Below are 23,715 nucleotides of genomic sequence, written 5' to 3'. Positions count from 1 at the left end.
TGAGTAGCTGCAGAGACCAGATGGCACTCAAAGCCAAAAATATTTGCTATCTGGACCTTCAGAGAAAGTATGCCAATGACTGGTCAATACCCACAGAATGGTAGAGTTAAGATTTATACATTTTATAGCATGTGAATTTTACATACATAAAAGAACTATAAACAAATAATGATCTCTAGTTGATGATACACATGCTAATGTATTTAGGGGTGAAACTATCTGCAAACTCATTCTGAAGTAATTAAAAATATAAGATGAAGTGATGGATAACCTGATATCTTATGCAATTATAATAAAATTAATACTTGAGTCTAGGTTGTGTACATTTATTGTAAAATTCTTTCAACTTTATGTGGTCTACCCATAAACAATATTCACAAATAACAATAAAATATAGAATGTACATTTCATATAACTATACTGTAGAGAGGGGGAGAACATAAGGATTCTGTGTTGAGAAGGAGGGTAAAAGAAACAAAAGCCTCATTTTTCCTACTTAGGAAGTCAGTAGGTAGTGTCTAATATTTAAATAAACAAACAAGAAATAGAAAAGATGTTTAAATTTGTGAGATAACTATCACAAAAAGCTCTTTAAAAATCCAAAGTGTCTCTAGATAATATGAATCAAAGGCTGGGAAAGGTGAGGAAGGAGAGTGCTATTTTTTTTTGTTTTAAATCTTACAGCATTTGATTTTTGTAAGCTATAAACATTCATTGCTTTGATAAAAATAAGAAAAGTTTAAAAATTACATTGTATTTTTCTTGCCAAGAATTACTAGTGAAATAATACATCAGTTCAATAAAAAAAGCGAAGTGCCATATTTCCAACTTTTTTTGAATCTTACTGTTCCTATCATAAAGATTACATATTAATTATGAAAAGCACTTTCTAAGTGCCTAAACCTTGTTGCTTCAACATATTACAACTCTACTAAAACCCAGAACAGGATGATCTTAAAGACAATACAGCATTATAACAAAGTCTTTTAGACACAGGATAATAAACGACAAAGTATGCCCTAGTGAGTACAGATGTGATGAAAACGTTCTCATTGTTTCTTCAAAAATGTCCTTGGTGAAATTGTAATTTGTACTTACCAAAAGAAAATAATGGTCTTCTGGTTCTGCCCTTAAATATTTAAAGATCACTTGTTCCATAAACCTTTCCATCAAGTCCCAATCTTCAACTATACCATGGCGAATTGGCCACTATTAAAACAAAACACAAATGAAATCTTATTAATGTCAAAAGTAAATAAAACTACCAAAAAATGGAGAATATTAAATCAGGACAGCATTTTTCAGGTGTGATTTAATGACACTGTAGATCATCCTTAGGAGACGCATACTTTACTATTTAGAGATCAATGAAATTATTCCCACAACATATTTTCAGACGGTTCAATTAAAATACATAATGTAAATATTAGGAAGAGAATCATCACAGCAATCCTGTGATAGACAAGTCAAGAAGGATGAAGATTATTATACACAATGGGATTAACAAAGAGCTTAATAATAATCTGTGCTCAAAGAATCTGAAACTAAATAAGAAGTTTGGTGGGGTTTTTTTAAGATTTTATTTATTTATTTGAGAGAGAGGGAGAGAGAGCACTCAAGTGAGCAGGGGGAGTGGGAGAGGGAGAAGAGAATTTCAAGCAGACTCCCCACTGAACCCAACCTCAGGACCCTGAGATCATGAACTAAGCAGAAATAAAGAGTGGATGCTTAACCGACTCAGCCACCCAGGTACCCCAAGAAGTTTGGTTTTAAAAGAAAGAGAAAAACAATAGCTAAAAGGCTGAGGAAAAGGAGTACACATAAAGATTGAGAGAAGTTTTACTGTTTGGTTTTTTTGTAGGATTTGGAAGACTTAAAAATGTGTTTAAGAGAACACAATCAGTGAAGAAAAACTCTGGCCTCTTAGCTCACTGACTTCATCACCTTCAAAAATTTCTTTTCCATTTTGGCTGCAGTTTAGATCTTAGTATCACTACTACATCTCTAAATTCCTAAAATCCAAATTCAACCCTCTCTGATTACTACCTTTTCTCCTCCTACCATACTCTAGCAGCCCACTATACTCCTGATCACAATTAGACTTGCAGTCCACTGGCTTTTATTTATTTATTCCCTAGCCATCAAACCTGCCCAAACACACACACACACACAGTTTAGATTTTATGCTCCATCACTCTGAGTATTCATATTTCCTTCTGTTATTCCACCTATCAAAACCCAACCTAGCATGACACTTCACTAAATTTGCCTATACCCAGAATGCTGATTACACTGAAGGCACATACATAACTAGGTGGATAAAACTAAGAATTTGTAATTGCTATTCTCAAATGAACCTAACTTTGTGCGGCAAGTCTTTATTTCGCTACTCTGTTCATCTTCACTCTTCACAATGATAATTTTAAATGTCCTATCACTCATATTTCACCTTCTCCCCCGACTCCTTGGGCAGCAGAGATGATGTCACCATGTATTTCACAGAGAAAGCAGAGGCCAAAAGTCAGGAATCCGACCTTCCTCCACCAAATCTATAAAACTGATTCCATACTTATCCGTTTCACTTCTTTATAATGTAAGAGACCCTCCACATATCAATTAGATCATCTGTGCTCTGGATCCCATTCCTCTAGCTTTCTCAGAGACCTGGACTGGACTCCATCTTTCCTGTTACTTAAATCTAATGGCTCTTTCACATTAGCATTTAAACATCTCTTCCATCTTAACCCCACAACTTGTCTATTCAACTATCTTTGCCTCCCAACTGCAGCGAAACCTCACTGAACATTACTGTCATTTTTTCCTGGCCTAACATTCACAATCCAACCTACCTGAACCCAGCCTCACTGGGTTCTCACTCTTCTAAAACTATTCTTATTAAGGTTACAAATGACATCCTTGCAGCTAAAGACAGTAAGTAATATATGGGCTCTAGCTTACTTGATAGATTCCACACTATTTACATTCCTTCCTGTCTAGCCCAGGCTCTCTAACCACGGCTTCTCAGTCTCCTTTGTAGGCTTTTCCTTTTCTATCCAAACCTAACTGGTACATTGAACAGGCCCCATCTTGGGCCTCTTCCCAAGTACATTCCCCTAATTTCATCCTTTCTAGAAGTTTATTGATATCTTCCAAGTATTTGTCTCCAGCTGTCCTGTTTCAGAGCTCCAAGAGCCACATTATTTGACTGCCTAACAATGTATAAGATGTCTCTCAGGTACCTCAAACATAACATTCAAAACTAAACATGTCTCTAGATACGGCAATGTGGAGGTAAAAGAAAGCCACTCGCATTGACAGCTCTGAGATCTAGTGAGTATGGAAAAGTAAATACTGCTCATGTGAGTGAAAATTTTCCTCTCAGGATAAAAAAAAAAAAAAAGAGTTAAAGCAAGATTGGGAAAAGCTACAGGGAAAAAGAAATTTCTCTGGTGAAGAGGTTGAGGGTATCAGGCCTGTAACGGAGTAAAATTCCAGATGCCACAATCACTGAAATAATTTTTTTAAAAGATTGTATTTACTCATTTGTGAGAGAGAGAGAGAGAGAGTGAGCACAAGCAGGGGGAGAAGCAGGCAGGGGGAGAAGCAGGCTCCCTGCCCAGCAAGGAGACCGATGCAGGACTCAATCCCAGAACCCTGGGATCATGACCTGAGCCGAAGGCAGACATTTAACCGACTGAGCCACCCAGGCATCCCAAACAAACTAAGTTTTAAAAGAAAATACTATTTTTACAAATCATAAAAATATACCTTTGTTGCATACGTAGGTTTTTCTATTGCTTCATCACCAATAAAGAAGTCTAGGTCATCAACACCTTTCATCACCCTCCTTTGAGCTTGATCACCCACTTTTGCGGACTCCTTAATAGCAATACCTCAAAAATAAAAGTTATTTATACATGTCAAAGTTTGCTTTTTTCAAATGAGACAGAATTTTAACTTCTATTTCTTCCATTATAAAGTATTACTAAACAAAACATGATCTAACACACTTAAAACTGTTAAAGCACAGAGGTCATTTAAAAAATTGATGACAAAATTCATTTAACACAATGAAATCTCAACTTCCATACACAGACAAGGCCTCAAGTGTAAAAGGCCAAAAAAGAGTACTGCTGTGGGAATGTTTCAGTTGTATTTTTTAAAACTATGTAAGATCTATTTCGATTTGAGTAAAATTATAATCCCACCAAGTCAATATATGCTTAATGGACAATCAGAAAGAAAAAACTGGAAACACTAACAAATGAATATGGGAAAACTGCAAGGAGAATTTTTTTTTAAAAAAGCTTTCTTCTATTTGCACTATTATGGACTGGTAATTTAAAAATAACACTGGCATAGGGTTCTGTTAAACTTTAATCACATATACAAAGGGAAATTTCAAATCATTTAGGTAAAAATCACAATACTCCCCTCGAATAATTTCAGAAATCCAGCACACAGTTCTTGACCTAAAACCTGTTATATATTTTTAATTAAGTTATAAATTTCTGAATCCATCAAGTAAAGCAGTCATTCATTCAAAATAATTATCTGCATGCACTTAAATACACTTCCATTTAATAACAATTATATCCCTAATAAGATGGGTAGAAAATACTGAATGAATGACATTCTAAATCCAGTCTACTCCTTCAAAATTTTAGAAAGCTTCTCTAGTAATTTATTTATAATGTACATAGACATCCAGATGGCTCACTATAAGTTTCCTGAAAAACAAAGATGTATGCAAATAACCTTGAACCATATAAACAGGCTTTCCAGATCAAATATCCATGCTCATCAGTGGCAATCAACTGTATGTATTTGCTGGTTAAACACTGGACTTGCAGCATTAAAACTGGTGGAAAAAAACTCCAAAATCAAAAATCTTCTTTCAGCAGGAAAATGGATTTTTAACATGCTGCAACTTCTCATAAGAAAGACAATGAAAACTAAAATTGCACATTTTAGCAAAGAGATGAAAATAGAGACTGGATACAATGGTGATAAAATCCTAAGGTTCAAAAGATCAAGATTATATGGGTCTCCAACAAAGACAACACAGCCACTTAAGAACATAAAACATCAGTAATCTCATGAAATAAATGTTTAATCACAACATAACCTTATAAAAGATTATAAATTATGAAATAACAAAATTGGCATTTTATGGGTTGAACTGTCTTCCCAAAAGGTATGCTGAAGTCCAAACCCCCAGTACCTCAGAATGTGACCTTATTTGGAAATAGGGTCTTTTGAGTTAAAATGAGATTTTTAGGGTGGGCCCTAATCCATTATGACTGCTGTCCTCACAAAAAAGGAAATTTGGACTCAGCCACACAGAGAAGACAATGTGAAGACAGGGAGAAGACAGTCATGTGACTGGAGTGATGCATACACAAGGTAACACCGAGCATTGTCACCAAACATGGGAAGCTAGAAGAGGCAAGGAGGGTTTCTCCCCTAGAACTGTCAGTAAGATTATGGCCCTGCTGACACCCTGATTTTGGACTTCTAGCCTCCAGAACTGTAAGTTTCTAATGTTTTAAGCCACCCAGTTTTTGGTACTTTGTTATGGTGGCCTTAGGATTAGGAAATTAATATAAACATACCTAAGATTCTAACACTAAACTCAAATATAACTGAAGTCAAGTACAAGTCCACAAAAGTATTCCATATTAGTCAGAAAAAAAGCTAGTATTTGTCATCAAATTCTTAAAATAAAGAACAATCAATATACTGATACACAAATGTGGAGGAAAAGTTAAAACACACACACACACACCTGTCTTTCAAAGTAGACAACAAACATGCATAAATAAAACATAAGGAAAATACAATAGTACCACTAAACTAAGACCACTATAGTCATGTGAATGAGCTATTTCATCAGTGTCACCTAAAATCCATTCTATGTTTTAAAGAATTAGATTTAGGTAGTAGCCTTAATTCTTTTGTTTTGTTTTTAATTGAAGTATAATCAACATAAAATGTTATACTAGTTTCAGGTATATAACACACTCATTCAACAATTCTATTCATTACTCAACACTCACCATGGTTAAGTGTAGTTACCATCTGTCACCATACAATACTACTACAGTATTATTGACTATATTCTCTATGCTGTACACTTTTCATCTCCATGACTTACTTATTTTATAACTGGAATTTTGTACCACTTGGTAGTAGCCTAAGTTCTTACATAATCAATTCGTAGTTAAGTATCTAAAAGTATATCACAAGTACAAAGTCCAAACAGGTTTGTTACTGGAGAGTTAAAATTAAAAAAATAAAATATATACACACGTGTATACATGTATGTATGTGTGTGTGTGTGTGTATAAGCTCCCCTTTTAAATACAATTTTGACAATGCATTTTCCATATTTCACGTTTTTGTCCTTGCTATATTAATTACAAAACCACTGACCTATTCATGTCCAATGAGTGCCCATTTGAAACTAAAGATATGCAGTTTTTGACAAGCCCAGTAATTTCTACCTTGCTCTCAACTTCACTGATTTGAAACCTAAGCTGTTTTCACTACTATCCCTACATGTTCATTTTTCCATTTCCTTATTTTCATAAATTAAGAAGAATACAATACACAAAAATATTCAGTCACATAAACTCATGTGTAAAACTGGTGACACTCTAGGAGTCAGCATCACCAAGCAATGGCTCCAAACGTTTTTCATCTGATAATTTCAAGTCTTCATATGGCAGTAGGACAAGTAGATCAGAGGTACTACTATATAATGTATGAAAGGTAAACTGTTTGAAAGTCTAAAGTACAAAAGTATGTCCATCAAGAACGAGATACATAATCCATGCTAACAAATGAGAACACTAACAAACCAAGTGTGAGAGTACTTCTAAAAACTACTGACAAACTACTGAAAGTCAATGGCCAGGCCAGAATGAAGTTAACAAGAGGACAGAACAAACACAACTTAAGTATGGTTATAAGATACTAAAAAACAGCTAAAGTCAACATCTCTAAAAATAAGATGCCATCCTTCTTTTGAAACATGGACTCTCATCAGGGATGTCAATAAGCCTAAGCCTGGCAAACGGTAATCACGTCCACACACCAAAGAAGAGTCTTCATATGTATGTGATGGAGGATGCACTACTTAATATGTACATCCATGCACTGTTAACAGCAATATCCTCAAAGCAAAAAATTGTTTACTTATCAGCTCATTTATTTTTGTCTTTAAAAAGAGACATTTGGTAGATTTGGTAAACAAAGAACTAAAGAGCTAACATGAATGGTGAGAGGTGTGGAAATGAGGTCACACTTAGCAAACCATGTTTCTAAAGGACTAAATCTTATAGTGTCAGAAACAATTATCTTTTACTGTATTACGAAAAAGATCTTTAAATCAGCTTATTTGTGACTTAAAAGAATACTTACAGGAAGGAATGATAAACTGTGGTTCTGTGTTTCCAGCATATCCTAGTTTTGTATACCTGCAAAACGAAAAGGAGAATTATGACGATTTCACTAATATCTTAGCGATTATGAACTTATTTCTCAGATTTCCATTTGTTATGAAGTGAGATTCCACTGTGAGTAAATATACAAAATTCTATAGGTTCAATGCATTTAAACATCCCTACTTTCCAAAGCTATACCAAATTATACCCACAGCTTTTAACAAGAAATTCTACTTCTACAAACTGATCCTACAGGGATACTCATACATACCTGAAATAACATATAACAAGACCATTTGCTACAATCTTGCTTATAACAGCAAGAGACTAAAAATAAACATGAAATGAGAAACTAGTTAAATATGCTAAAATGTTATGCAGCTATTAAAAAAGGTTGAAGAAGCTTTTTATGGACTAATATGGAACAATCTCCAAAATGTATTGTTAATCGAACAAAGCAAGAGACAGAACAATGTTTTAAGTATGCTATATTTGTACAAAAGTAAGGAAGAGCGGTAAGAACATATGAAATATATTTGATTGTACAGGCACAGAATATCTCTGGAAGAATATAAAGCAACACTAATTTTGCTTGTCTCCAGGGAATGAACTGGGTAGGTGACAGGCAGGAGTGATAAGGAGATTTTTTATTAAATATTTCTCATACCATCTGAATGAATTACTATTCAAAATAACTGTAATTTTTAAATGTTTTGCCACAGTGGATTCAGCCTATAATCTTAAAATAGGAAAATAATGGTAACGATGATTAGGAACTATAAAAACTGAGCTTTAATAAGCAGCCTGTTGTGGGCTACATAGGAGACAGCTGGACTTTTTCTGTGGCTATGCATGAAAACCTATTAACTATGAGCAGGCTTTAAAGAGAAAGTCACATTTTATATTATTCCATATTCAAACTCACTGCTAAAGAGCAGGCAGGTAAATTGCTGTGAAATTCTTGGATTCTAATAATATCTGCAGAACTTTTTTTTTTCCCCTAATATAAGGAGGAGGGGGAAAAAAGCTCTCTTTGGGGGATATTTTAGTCCCAAAACTAAGTTCAAGAACTTAGAGTGCCAAATATGCTAAATCACTAAAAATAAGTAGAAAACATAAACTGATCCAAACAGGATATGCTCTGACTAAACCTCTTCCAAGATTCCCCACTGTCCACGTTTAAAAAAACCAACAAACAAAACTTCTTTGCAAGGCATAGAAAAGAGCTCCTTTAATATTTGCCTCTTGACCACCTTTCCCAGCAGCCCTGACACACTACACCAGTCTCCCTAGCCATAAAACTGCTAACAGTTTCTGGACAGACCAACTCATTTCATGCCACGGAACCACTATTAACACTGTTCCAACTACAGGAGATGCTCCCCTTTCAACACTGAATGCAGCTGCTAAACTCTTACCCATCCTACAAAATTCAAGTTAAGTATTACTGCCACTCTGAAAACTTTTCTATCCTTCCAACAGTATACTTTGCCCCTACAGGAGACAAACGGAACTGACTTACGTCTTACTACAATAAAGACATAAAAAACAAGACACTCTAAAACTGTCTGAGCCACAACACTCTAAAAGTCTACTCTCTTAACACTTAGTGAAAGGATTAATACCTAATTATTCCTTCATCTAATCCCTCCACTTTTTTTGCCATTAGTCACCAAGCAGTTCAAGTCATTATATGCAATGCCCTAACAGAAGAGAATACCTTACTTCCAATTCTATGACCCCTACAAAGAATAATCACCCTAAAAATCATTGCCTAATTCAAAAATCTTCAAATGAAGCTGTACTGCCCACAAAATTAAGTACAAATTTGTTCCCATTTCTATAAAATGATTAATTCATTGTAATTCCTAAAGTCCCTTTCAGATAAAAAAAAAATATTACATGATTCTGATTCCTTCAGCTGAATATTACAGTACTTCACAATAAGCCACAATTAAAGTTTTTAAGTGTCTCCCATCATGTGCTTCCATGAACTCAGCTCAAAATACACTGCACTTGTTACTCATTTTCCCCTACATAACTTGCAATTTCCCATCGCATGTTATCTGTGCTTACATTGCACCCTCTCAAAATGCTCCCACCACAACTTAGGACTCCTTCATGAAGTCCTTCCTGATCATTTTAACTATTAGTCATTCAATAAACTCTTTTTCAACAACCACTCACTATACAAGTCTATATTGTTATTTTCATGTGCATAAATACCATCTCCCAAATACGGCAGTAAGATATTTGAAGTAGAAACCATATTACAGAAGAAATTCCCTTAAGGAAACCTTCATGTATCAAGTTCACCAAATTAATCAACATTCCAACCCTGGTCGAAATCAAATTCCCTAGGCTGAGCATATTCAGCAATAAATTACTTTCAGAACAAACACCAAAAGAAGAATCTAATGAACATAATACAGAACGGTCAATACATAATCAAAATAAATGTGCTCCTCCCAAAAAGACAAAAATAGCTACCTATAGCATATCAACTATATGGAAACATTTAATCATTTTCACTACATTCATAACAGCATAGACAAATAACTTCATGACACTGGATTTAGCAATGATTTCTTGAATGTGATGCTAAAAGCACAGGCAATAACAAAAAAATAAATTAGACACCATCATAATCTGCACCACAGGACACCATCAGCAGAGCGCAAAGGCACCCATGGAATGTAAGAAAACATCTGCAAATCATATACACACAGTTCCCAACTTAGAATGATTCACCTCAAAATTTTTTGACTTTACAATGGTGCAAAAGTGATATGCACTCAGGAGAAACTGTACTTTGAATTTTTAATTTTCATCTTCTCCTGGGCTAGCAATATGCAGTATGATACATCTGGTGATGCTGGGCAACAGCAGTGAGCCTCAGCTCCCAGTCAGCCACGTGATCATAATAAACAACCAATACACTTACAATCACTCTGTACCCATACAACCATTCTGTTTTTTACTAGCAGTACAAGCAGTCAATAAATTACATATTACCTTATTATAAAATAGACTTTGTTAGATGCTTTTGTCCAAATGTAGACTAATGTAAGGTTTTGAGCATATTTAAAGTAGGCTAGGCTAAGCTATGATGTTTGCTAGATTAGATGTATTAAATACATTTTTGACATAGGATACTTCCAACTTACAATGGGTTTATCCAGATGCGAACTCATTTTTAAGTGAAGATCTTTATCTGATAGAGTTAATATCCAGAATATATAAAGTACTCCTACAACTCAACCACAAAATAAACAAATACAATTAAAAAATGAGCAAAGCACTTGAATAGATATTTCTCCAAAAAAGAGATATACAAAAAGCCAATACACACATGAAAAGATGCTCAACATCATTAATAACTAAGGAAATACAAATCAAAACCAAATTAAATGCCAGTTCATACCCATTAGATTGGCTATTAAGGAAAGGAAAGGAAAGGACAGGAAAGGAAAGGAAAGGGAGGGAAAAGAAAAGGACAAATGTTGGTTAGACTGTGGAGACACTGGAACCCTTGCACATTCCTGGTAGTAAGGTAAATGGTACAGTTGCTGTGGAAAACAATATGATAATTCTTCACAGAATTACCATGGGATCCAACAATGCCATTTCTGGGTATATGCCCAAAAGAAAAAGCAGGGGGCTTGAAGACCAATGTTCACAGCAATATTGTGCATACAAGCCAAAAGGAGGAAGCAACTTAAGTGTCCATTGTCAGGTGAAAGGATAAACAAAATGTGGTAAATACATACAGTAGACTACTAGCCTTAAAAAGGAAGGAAATTCTGACACATGCTACAATATGGATGAACCTTGAGAACATCATGCTAAGTGAAATAAGCCAATCACAAAAGGTCAAATATTGTATAATTCCACTTATATAAGGTACCTCGTCAAATTTTTAGACAGTAAGTAGGACATACCAGTCAGTTTGGAAGTTCCAGTTTGAGAAGATGAAAAAGTTAAGATGGAGGTGACAGTTGCACAACAATGTGAATATATTCAATGCCACTAAACTATACACTTAACAATGTTCTCATGTTATGTTATTTTACCAAAATTTTTTAAAAAAACCTATAATTTGTAGCTACCTGGAAAAAAATTAAATTGGGTACATACTATACCATACATGCTGAAGTAATATAAGTCTAAATGCATCAAAGATTAAAAGGGAAGAAAAATTAAACCGTAAGTTTTAAAATATAGGATAATTTCTTTGTAACCCTGGAGTAGAAGAGGCTTTCTAACTATAATTTAAAAACCAGACACTAAAAAAGATTGATATTTCAACTATGCAAAAATTAAAAACTTCTTCACAAAACATAGCAAAAGTAGCCAAAAGAAAACCAACAGAGAAAAATTGTACTCAAAGACAAAGAATTAATCTCCTTAATATATACAGGATACCCAGAAGGTGATGATAAGGGAGAAAGAAATAAAGAGGAAAGGAGGGAAGGAAGAAGGAAAGGTAAAAGACAGTATCCATTTGAAGAAAAAGAAGTAGAAATGGCTTTAAATGAAAAGGGGCTCAACTCCTTGGGGTTAAAAAAATGCAGATTAAAAGTACACTGAGGTAACATTCATACATTCATAGTTGGAATGCAAAATGATACGGTTATTTTGGAAAACACTTGAACATTCACTTACCATATGACCCAGCAATTCTACTTCTAGTACATACCCCCCCAAAATAAAAACACACGTCCACACAAAAATGTGTACACATTTGTTCAAAACAGCATTATTCATAATGGCCCAAAAGTGTAAGCAAAACATGTTCATCAACAAGAAAAGAGATAAACAAGGGTGATTTCTTCATATAAACCAAAATTACTCCACACATGAAGAATTTAAAAATGTAACCCATTCTCCAAGGAAAAGTATTCAACAGACGACAAAATAACCCAAATGTTGGAATTATCAGATAAGGACTGGAAAGAAGCTATAACTATGACAATGAAATAAAGAAAAGTGTACTTGTAATGACTAATAACATAGTAAACATCACCAGAAACTCTAAAACTTTATAAAGAACAAATGGAATTCTAGAACTGAACAATGCAATACCAGATAGACAAAATCACCAGATGAGCTGAACAACAGAACATAGGTAACAGAGGAAATAATCAGTGAACCTGAAGGCAGATCAGCAGAAATTTCTAATCTGAAAAAGGAGGGGGGGGTGGTTAAAAAAAGAAACATGAAGAAAAAAGAATAGAACCTCAGAAACTTGGGAGACAATATGAAAAAGGTGATATACTGAAGTCCCAGACAGAGAAGACACAGGGCAGTTAACACTTTTTGAAGGAATAAATGACAGAAAACTTTACCAATTTAGTGAAAGACAGCAATTTATAGATCTAAAAGGCTGAAAAAAAACCCAGAGTAGTATAAATACAAAGAAACCATACTTAGGCACATCATAGTCAAACTAAAAATCAAAGATAAAGAAAAAATATTGAAAGCAGCCGGAGGAAAAAGGTCCATTAACAGGAAACAAAAATTCAAATTACTACCACCTTTTGAGAAACTACGAAGCCCAGAAGACAGTGGAAAAACATTTTTAAAGTCTGAAGAGGGTAGGACAACAGTGAACCCAAAAATCTATATGAACCAAAATATCCTTCAAAAATGAAAGTGAAATAAAGACATTTTCAAACAAAAGAAACTCACTGCCATCAAACCTGGACTAAAGTTCTTCACGCTGAGGGAAAATGATACCAGTGGGACAGTGAGGCATTAATAAAGAACATCAGAAACAGTAAACACATAAATGTAAAAAGACTTTTTTTACATTTAGTTTTTTGAATATACCTATAACTACAGCAAAAATCATATTATCTTGTGGGGTTATACTGTATGTAGAAGTAATATCTATGACAACTACAACATAAAAGGACAGTGGGAAGCACTGGCATGGGAAGCAGCAGGCAGGGGAGTTAATAGACTTCCTGAGATGCAAGGTCTCTACTCTGCATGAAGTTTTAAATTAACTCTAAAGAAACTGTGAGTAGCAACTTTTCTTAAAGATGTGTATTATAGTCCCTAAAGCAATCATTAAAAAATGCCAAGAGGTATGGTTAAAAAGCCAAAGGTAAATTAAAATGGAATTCCAAAAAATATTCAAATAATTCAAAAGAAGGAAGGAAAGAGGAAAGAACAACAAACAGGGACAACAATTTTTTAAAAATAAACAAAACAGTACACCTAAGTCCAACCATAGCCATTATTACATTAAAAGAGACAAAACTCTCCAATTCAAAGGAAGCATTGATTTAAAAATAATAATAAACCAAGCCCCAACTATATGTTGTCTGCATGATATGCACTTTAAATATAAAGATGGAGAATGAAAAATGATGGATGGATAGCAAAAAGCAAGCCTAAGAATGCTGGAGTGGCTATATTAATATCAAATAAAACTACTCTGTAAGAAAAAGAGTAAATATCAGAGATAGAGTAACTTTATAATAATATAAAGGATAAATTCATCAAGACATAACAGTCTTAAATGTGTATGTGCCTATTAACATAAGTTTCAACATACTTCAAATGTATCATAATTAAATGCTGAGATAATTCAACTCTTACAGTATCTCAGTTAATGGATAAAATGATAAATACACACACCGAAAATCAGTAAAAGCATAGAGGATCAACGTTAATAACCATTTTGATCTAACTGATACTTACAGAATATACTCAAGAAATGCAGAATATGAATTCTTACTAAGTACACATGGTACCTTCAATTGGACCATGGATGGGCAAATTATGGCCCAAAAATAAAATAAAACAAAAAGCCTCTGTTTTGGTATCACCAGTGAATTTAAAATGGCTTTTACTTTTTTTTTTTTTTTTTTGCGTTTTTGGGAGAAGGAAGAGAAGTGAAGACAAAAGGGAGGAGAGGAAAGCAGCAGCAGAGACCATGCCTGGCCCACTAGCATAAAACAAAGACCATATGTGGCCCACAAAGCCTAGAATACTTACTATTTGGTCTTTTACAGAGAAGTCCGCCAATCTCTGACCTAGACCATATGCTAAGCCATAAAACAAATCTCAATAAATGTAAAAGATTAAAATCATAAATACAGGGCGCCTGGGTGGCTCAGTTGGTTAAGCGACTGCCTTCGGCTCAGGTCATGATCCCGGAGTCCAGGGATCGAGTCCCGCATCCGGCTCCCTGCTCAGCGGGGAGCCTGCTTCTCCCTCTGACCCTCCCCCCTCTCATGTGCTCTGTCTCTCTCATTCTCTCTGTCTCAAATAAATAAATAAAATCTTTAAAAAAAAAAAAATCATAAATACAATGCTCTCTGACTAAAAAGGAATTAAGTTAGAAACCAACAATAAAAAGATACCTAAATAAACCCCAAACATTTGAAAATTAAACACTTCTAACTATAATCCATGACTCAAAGAAAAAACCGCAAGGGAAATTATTTCAAGCTGATTAACAGTGAAAATAAAAATTTTAACATCAAAATGTGTGGGATGCAGTTAAAATAGTGCTTAAAAGGAAAATTCCAAGTTTCAGTGCTTATGTTGGAAAAAACTGAAAGGTCTAAAATCAGATTCCACCTTAAAAAGTTAGAAAAAGGAAAGCAAAGTAAACCGAAAATAAATAGAAATAAACAATAAACAGGATGGCAGAAATCAAGTTAATAGGAAATAGAGAAAATTAACAAGAAAAAGATGGTACCATGAAAAGATAGGCTGATCAAGAAAAAATAATATGGAAATTGCCAACAAAAGGAGTGGGAAGCTGGTTAACACTACAGATCATATAGACATGAAAATGGTAAGAAAAAATATTATAAACAACCATGCCATCATAATGAACTCAAGATGTAATGAACAAATTCCTTCAAAGATACAATTTACCAAAATCAACACAAGATGAAACAAAAAATCTATTTGAATAAGCCCACAGTTATTAAAGAAATTATCAGTGACCTTTCCAAAAAGGAAACTGCAGGCCCAGGTTTCACTGGTAAATTCTATCACTCATTTAAGGAAGAAATAATCATTTTACATAAGCTCTTTCAGGAAAGAGGAAAAAACTCATCCCAAACCCTTTCATGAGGCTAGCATAATTCTAATACCAAAATCAGAGACAGACATTTCAAATAAAGAAAATGGCAGGCCAATATCCATCATGAATACAGATGCAAAAATCCTTAACAAAATGAATACAATATGCAAAAAGGGTATATATATACCATAACTCAGTGAGCCTTAGCCTAAGAATCCAAGCTTGGTTTAACAGTTGAAAAATCAAGCCCCTGCTTTTTTAGAACATCTCAATTAATTTCACTAGTTTGAAGACCACTCCTCGACATGCTATGGTCTGATGCCTACTTACCTCCCCAGACTCCTCTAAATACCCATTTGACTTTCATATCCCTCAACCCCTGCAAAACACACTGTAATATCTAAAGTAGACGGAATTACTCTTATAAATCTTGATAATTATAGTTATGAACAGAACACATAAATCCTAGCACTTACATAAAATAAATGCTCATCCTTCTTTCCATTATTGTTTTTGTTTTATTTCACCCCAATCCTTCATTTCCTCGCAGGCCCTTTTCAAATCTTCCATTTTCATCATTCCTTTTGGATACATTCAATTTTCATAGTATGATTCCTAAGCAAAATCAGTAGAGTCTTAATGCCTTCCAACTTGCCATTCTTTAATAAATGGTGTGTACTTATGTGTGTTCATGTGTGTGTACTTTTATTATTGCTTAAAGTACACTTTGTTACCTTGCACTTGTTACCTTGCACTATCTTAAGAATACTTCAAACCTAGTCCTTTTCAATGTCAATTCTAAACAGGGAAATTACACTTTGTGAATACCCTGAAATCTCAAAGATACTTTCATGTGGTATCTCTTTTTGATGTCAATTGTAAACAGAAATTTACATTTACATGCAGAGTAAAAATACAATTACACATCAAGAACAATTCTATTATAGAATGCTAGAATATGCATACATTTTTTCCTTCTGGAACTCTACAAAAGAAGCTGTAAATTGTGATTGTCTCCAGGCAGCAGGATGGAGAGAAGGGAGAATTTTGTTTTCTAAATATACACTACTCTGTCTTAAATGATCTAACCATACACATACATTACTTTTTTTAAGTACAAGAACTTTTAAACTGATAACATTTGCCCATCATTAAAATTTTAATAATACTGAAAAAATATTAATGTTAAGTTTCCAACCATGCCTATATCCCCTAGCCACCCAGTTGCCATTCCAAGAGTAAATCACTTACATATCCCAGAAATAATTCATGCATGAACTTGCATATGTATTACTTTGATTTAAAACCCATCACTGGGTTATCTGGGCAGTCAAATTATGAATATACTTTACTTCTCTACACTTTCCTGTATTTAAAAAGAAAGTGTCATTTTCTAAATGGTTTTTAAAAAGAGACCATAAAATGAAAAAGGCGAAGCTAGCACAATATAGTATTTTGGAAAACTAAACCAAAATTTTCCTTTGTGACCCAAGGCAGCAAGTTAAATTTACAAAAACTCTCCCTGAACTATACAACAATGAAAAAAATCTCCAATGCTGATTTGGGCCAGCAAGGAGGGAAAAGGAATTGGAAATGGCTTAGAGCAAGAAACAGAGTAGAGAATTCAAAAAGCACTTTTGAAGTTATCAAAGGCTCAGTGACTAGAAGAACAGTAGTGGAAATGTAATGAAGTTACAGTGTAACGAAGTTACAAAAGAGGGATGACCTGTACTGGGAGTAATGAATGGCAAAAAACAAACGAGTTTTATGTAAGAAATGGTTGGTCTATCATGGTCCTAACTGCCTCTGGGGTAGGGGAAAGTAGATTTGGGAATGGTAATAGTCATCAGTAATGCACTCTCACTCTTAAAAAGAAATGAAACAAATATAATAAAATGCTAGCAGGCAATAATTCTGATAAACAGGAGTATCTGTCCTATTATTCACTGTACTTTTCTAAAAGAAAAGAATCCATTTAAGAAAAATATGTTCAAGTAGTAAAACCAGTTATGCTTGTTAAAAAATATTAGCATGGATATTATTTTTAATTCTGCAAATTCAAATTTTACTTATTAAAAGCAATATGGTTGACAAAGAGTACTTTAACTTAATACAATGGTTCATATTTCTTTTTGCTTTGAAAATCATCTCACAGCAAAAAGCTATTTGAAGATTCCAATATGTTACTGATACTGAACCACTAAACAGAAACAAAATCTTAAAAAAAAAAAAATACAGTTCAAAATGAACTAGAAAAAAAAGCTATGATAAAAAATCATTCCAGAAAAGAACAAACATGTATTGAGGTTACCACACTAAATCCAGTTAATAATCTACAGCCTATGTAAGGGAGAAAGAGCACTAGAATTTTAACTTTCCATGTTTCCACGATCTTAAACCATATAACAAAATGAATATAAGACCCTCAAACTTTAGGATAGAAAGAACATTAATGATATAATGCAACCCATTTTCCAAAATTTCTGAGTATTAACCACCAATTTAAAGTTGAAAGAATTCTATCTCAATATGACCAGCTTCCACCTTTACTGTATCCTAAAAATAAAGTATATACTAAGGATAAATATCAAATTTTAAAAGAAAATGGAGGTCTACAAATGAAACCCACTGCTTAACTTCTGTAATACCTCAATTCTCAGCTTAGCTATAGTCTTCTTTGTACTTCTAGTGTTAGGAACTTTTAGGACAAGAATGCAGTGGCTAATTCACAGGGAATATTGGCTATAAAGATAATTAGCAATTATTTGAAAAGCATTTCCAATGCCCTCCAATGTTCTTCTCATTACATTAAAGTCAATGTTTAACGTGACACACAAAAAAACTGATAAAACTGTTGAGTGGAAGAAAGTGGACTCCTTTGTGTTTAACAGAAATGGAATTCTCCCAGTCCTTTTAGATCTAAAACTTAAAATCTAACTCCTTTTCACTAGTGGGGAAGAAAAAATATGGACCTTAGAATCAAAAAGTCATGAGTGAAATGTCTGTTCCACCATTTACTATCCTATGATCATAGACTTTATTCCTAATTCCATAGACTTTTATTCCTAATAAGGAATAAAACTGCATTCACAAGACTGCCATGAGGATTAAAAAAGGTAACAGTAGATGGCACTAAGTATTCAGTAAATTCTCCCCACCCCAGATCATTTTCCTTTATCCATGAGCCTCCTTTTATTTCTCTACCCATCCCTATAATTATTCTAAGACTTAGCAATGTTTTCCCAACCTCTTTGCTAGTACACCAGTCCAACTATCCACCACTTAAAGATGTAGATTTCCACTTACATGAAATGACCACGACAGGCAAATCCATAAAGACAGGAAAGAAATTAGTAACTCCAGAGGGTTGAAGGAAAGGAGAATGGAAAGTTTGACTGTTAATGCGTATGACGTACTTTCTGGGGTGATGAAAATATTCTAAAGTTGACTGTGGAGATGGTTACACAAACTTGTGAATAACTCAATCATACACTTTAAAAAAGTAAATTTTACATACGTGAATCATATCTCAGCAGAGCTATTAAAAACAGAATACAAGACTCAGACTGATACTGCGTTAAGTTTAACTTTTATCAATCTTCTGCTTAATGATCTACACAATCTACTGCCCAATCAAATCAATTCTAAACCATTGTTTCCCATTTAAAATCCTTCCGAATAAGTTAAGATATAAATAAAATTAACTACCTGCTGTCCCACAGCTCCAAACAGGGTCAACTCCAAGTAGGGCAATCTCCTAACTGATCCCTCCCTCAAATATTTTGAAACTCCTGCCTGACTTGCCTTCATCAATAAAATATTTACTGAGCATTATTAAATACTATGCACGAGGCCCCCTTGGAGAGAGTGAACAAAAAAGGCATCCTACCATCATAAAGCTTCCAATTTAGCTTCCAATAACAAAGCTTTCCTTCCCTTCCATCTATCATAACGTACTTAGTCTTTTCCAAGAATTTGAGCAAGTTCAGCTCCTTCATAAACCATCCTCCCAAAAACTACAGCCTTTATTAATCTCCCCAATTAACTACTAATATACCATCTTTAGTTATTTCACATACATTAGTTTCATCTCTGGAACTAAACTGTAAGCCTAAAGAATAAAATCATACCATGGCTTTCTGTATGTACCATAGTATTCAGCATAGAACTGAGAATTCCAGTGGTGAAATAAGTAGTTGATTACTTGCAATACCTTTTTTTTCCCCCACATATATCAATAGTTCATTCCTTTTTATTGCTAAGTATTATTCCATGGTGTATGTACCAGTTTGTTAAACAAGTTAAAGGACATCTAGATTGTTTCTAGTTTGTTGTTGTTGTTGTTGTTTTTAAGCCTTCTAATGACTTTATCTGGGGTTTGCTGTTGTTGTTTTGGTTTTTTTTAATTAACATATAATGTATTATTTGGTTCAGGGGTACAGGTGTGTGATTCATCAGTCTTACACAACACCCAGCACTCACCGTAACACATACCCTCCCCATGTCGGTCACCCAGCCACCCCGTCCCCACCTCCTCCCCTCCAGGAACCCTCAGTTTGTTTCCTAAGATTAAGAGTCTCTTATGGTTTGTCTCCCTCTCTGGTTTCATCTTGTTTCATTTTTTCCTCTCTTCCCCTATGATCCTCAGCCTTGTTTCTTAAATTCCTCCTATCAATGTGGTATATATATATACACAAAATGAAATATTACCCAGCCATCAAAAAAAATGAAATCTTGCTATTTGCAATGACATGGATGGAACTAGAGGGTATTATGCTAAGCGAAATAAGTCAATCAGAGAAAGACAATTATCATATGATCTCATTGATTTGCAATACCTTTTTATAGCAATTTTAACTATAGCTGCCATTGTTACTGTATGTCAATTATTTTGCTATGTGCTTTATAGTATCCCTAATCGCTATCAAAACCATGCAAAATGGATCTGTTTCCATATTGGGGAAACTGCACCTCACAGAAGAAGAAACCACTGCAAAGAAATACTAAAGCTAAGGGCGCCTGGGTGGCTCAGCCGTTAAGCATCTGCCTTCAGCTCAGGTCATGGTCCCAGGGTCCTGGGATCGAGCCCCACATTGGGCTCCCTCCTCAGTGGGAAGCCTGCTTCTCCCTCTCCCACTCCCCCTGCTTGTGTTCCCTCTCTCACTGTGTCTCTCTCTGTCAAATAAATAAAATCTTTAAAAAAAAAAAAAAGAAAAAGAAAATTCTGGTCAGAATCTTGCTGATGATGGAGATAAAAGTTACCAGGATAGCAACTACATTCATTTGATTTCTTAAAACAATTAGAAATCTGAATAACAGGTTAATCAAGAAAAGAAAAAAAGGCCTCTTTCCTTTGCTCTATTACCTCTACCATTTTGATTAATATGAAGCAAAATTTTAAAATACATACTTTCAAATAGGAAACATAAGCTTCTACTAAAACTGTGTACTTTTTAGATAAAATGCATCAAAATTCATCCTAAACTCCAGAAGATAACAATCTCTTTAATTCTATTTTAGGGAAAAAAAAGTTACTTTCTGGCAACCCATGTGTTTCTCTCAATCTATATATTCACTATTTTCAGATTCAAATACCAAACATTAAGTACTCTGAGTCTAATAAAAAGTTTCTTTTTTATAATCCTATATTCTTAAGTTCGACTATTTCATTTGTTTTTTTAATGCAGGCATTAATGAGAGAAATAACTTTTGTATGGCATCAATTATTCAAACTGCAGCTTCAGAAATATGTATACCTTTATTCTGAAGTTATATGTAATTAAACATCACTTCCTTAGTTAAGCTGTCTTGAATTAACCAGCAATTGTCAGCTTTATCATGTTTCATATAATGCCTGTCCCTGCAGTTAATAAATAATTTTATGTCGATTAACTTGCTTGTGTTTTGGGTTAATCAAATCAATGAATTAGTCACTAAGACTTCCCTATATCTCATATTTGTACTAAAAATTAACAGTTCTAAAAACATTTTTTTTAAAAAAAACTTATGTTTAAATTTTAATACTCTTCAAAGACTAGGTTAACAATTTAACCACCGATTCTGACTATACCCCAACTGAAGGCAGTATTAACAGTGGGCTCTGGAACCAGACTGCCTAGTATTAACAGTGGGCTCTGGAACCAGACTGCCTGAGGGCTCGATGCTAGATCTACTACTTAACTGTAGCTACATTTACTTGAGCAAGTTACTTAAGTTCTCTATACCTCAGTTTCCTCACCTTTAAGATAGTTATTATATCACAGTACCTACACTTCATAGGGTTTCTGAAAAGGTTATAAATAATTATCTCAAAAACATAACTCCTAATGGGCGCCTGGGTGGCTCAGTTGGTTAAGCGACTGCCTTCGGCTCAGGTCATGATCCTGGAATCCCTGGATCGAGTCCCGCATCGGGCTTCCTGCTCGGCAGGGAGTCTGCTTCTCCCTCTGACCCTCCCCTCTCTCATGTGCTCTCTCTCATTCTCTCTCTCTCAAATAAATAAATAAAATCTTTAAAAAAAAAAAAAAACATAACTCCTAAAGGGCTCTCTGAAAGGCTGATTTGTACACATCCCACGTAACATTTTAAATAACTGAAATCCAAAAACTAAATTAAGTACTTCTAAAATTTAAATGCCTGAAACAATAAAAAAGCGTATTTCCTTTAAAAAGGCATTCATTTTATGAAAACAGTTTCTGAATTTGTGTTAAAATGTTATGATGGGGGGGCACCTGGGTGGCTCAGATAGTTAAGCGTCTGCCTTTGGCTCAGGTCATGATCCCAGGGTCCTAGGATCAAGCCCCAAGTCAGGCTCTCTGCTCAGCGGGAAGCCTGCTTCTCCCTCTCCCACTCCCCCTGCTTGTGTTCCCTCTCTCGCTGTCTGTCAAATAAATAAAATCTTTAAAAAAAAATATGGTATGATGGGAAACAAAATTAGTTTTGCATCTGTGCCATCTAGTATGCATTTGTATTTGTATTACAACAAAAACGCTTAAAGATTTCTGAAGCATGTATTGAACCAGGCCTCAACCAAACTACTTTAATTATAAAAAACATATATTGTTATTTCAACTGGCAAAAAGAAACTCCAACGACTATAACTCATAAATGTGAACTCCTAAGAAAATTTAAGAGAATTCAACAATGCTATCAATTGATAAGTAGGAGCAATCCTGAAAAACATTTCTCAACTCTGGACCTCTGTCTCATTTATAAATAAAGAGGGTTAAATTATTTCTCAGTCTTTTTCATCTCCATAATTCTATGTAAGTCATTAGGCACTTCCCTTAATTCACTAAAGTAAGTTTCACAAATATACATTAAATGCTATTTTTGTGGTCTTGAAATAACTGAAGTTAAAAATGCTTCAAGAGGGGCGCCTGGGTGGCTCAGTTGGTTAAGCGTCTGCCTTCGGCTCAGGTCATGATCCCGGAGTCCTGGGATCGAGTCCCACATCGGGCTCCCGGCTCAGCAGGGAGCCTGCTTCTCCCTCTGACCCTATCCCCTCTCATGCTGTTTCTCTCTCTCTCTCTCTCTCAAATAAATAAATAAAATCTTTTAAAAAAAATAAAAAAAAATTAAAAAATGCTTAAAGAAAAACGCATCATATTTAATTATACTAAGCTCTAAGACTTTAAGCAAGCAAAAATAGTTTTATCATGGACCAATACTAAAGACACAGTTTGTAATTTTACACAGTTCCAAAACCAACCGTGAACTGTAAGGCATTCTGCACCCTAATTCCCCATCTTAAGACTTTCAATCTCCTTGTAGCAACCTCTCATTCACACTAAGTACTGTAACTGAGAAAGTCTTAGAGACAAGGGCACCTGGGTGGCTCAGTCGTTAAGCGTCTGCCTTCAGCTCAGGTCATGATCCCAGGGTCCTGGGATCAAGCCCCACATTGGGCTCCCTGCTCCATGGGAAGCTGGCTTCTCCCTCTCCCACTCCCCCTACTTGTGTTCCCTCTCTCACTGTCTCTCTCTCTGTCAAATAAATAAAATCTTTAAAAAAAAAAAAGTCTTGGGCGCCTGGGTGGCTCAGTTGGTTAAGCGACTGCCTTCGGCTCAGGTCATGATCCTGGAGTCCCTGGATCGAGTCCCACGTCGGGCTCCCTGCTCAGCAGGGAGTCTGCCTCTCTCTCTGACCCTCCCCTCTCTCATGCTCTCTGTCTCATTCTCTCTCTCAAATAAATAAATAAAATCTTTAAAAAAAAAA

At 34.7% G+C, this 23,715-nt stretch overlaps 1 protein-coding gene across 1 annotated transcript in view; it reads right to left on the bottom strand.

Annotated features, from left to right (window-relative positions):
* ACTR3 (actin related protein 3) overlaps positions 1-23,715 on the bottom strand; it is a 59,157-nt gene that overhangs the window by 27,280 nt on the left and 8,162 nt on the right. Inside the window, exons 2-4 of the mRNA XM_006742511.3 lie at positions 7,426-7,481; positions 3,769-3,893; positions 1,099-1,209 (exon numbers count right to left, since the gene is read on the bottom strand). Of these exons, the coding sequence (XP_006742574.1) occupies positions 1,099-1,209; positions 3,769-3,893; positions 7,426-7,481 (292 nt within the window). The remainder of the gene's footprint in view (positions 1-1,098; positions 1,210-3,768; positions 3,894-7,425; positions 7,482-23,715) is intronic.

The sequence above is a fragment of the Leptonychotes weddellii genome, chromosome 3 (genome assembly GCF_054177405.1).
Source record: "Leptonychotes weddellii isolate Sample4059 chromosome 3, ASM5417740v2, whole genome shotgun sequence".
Lineage (NCBI taxonomy): Eukaryota > Metazoa > Chordata > Mammalia > Carnivora > Phocidae > Leptonychotes > Leptonychotes weddellii.
The sequence above is the reverse complement of the archived record's forward strand: the minus strand, read 5'-3'. Positions and strand labels throughout refer to the sequence as shown.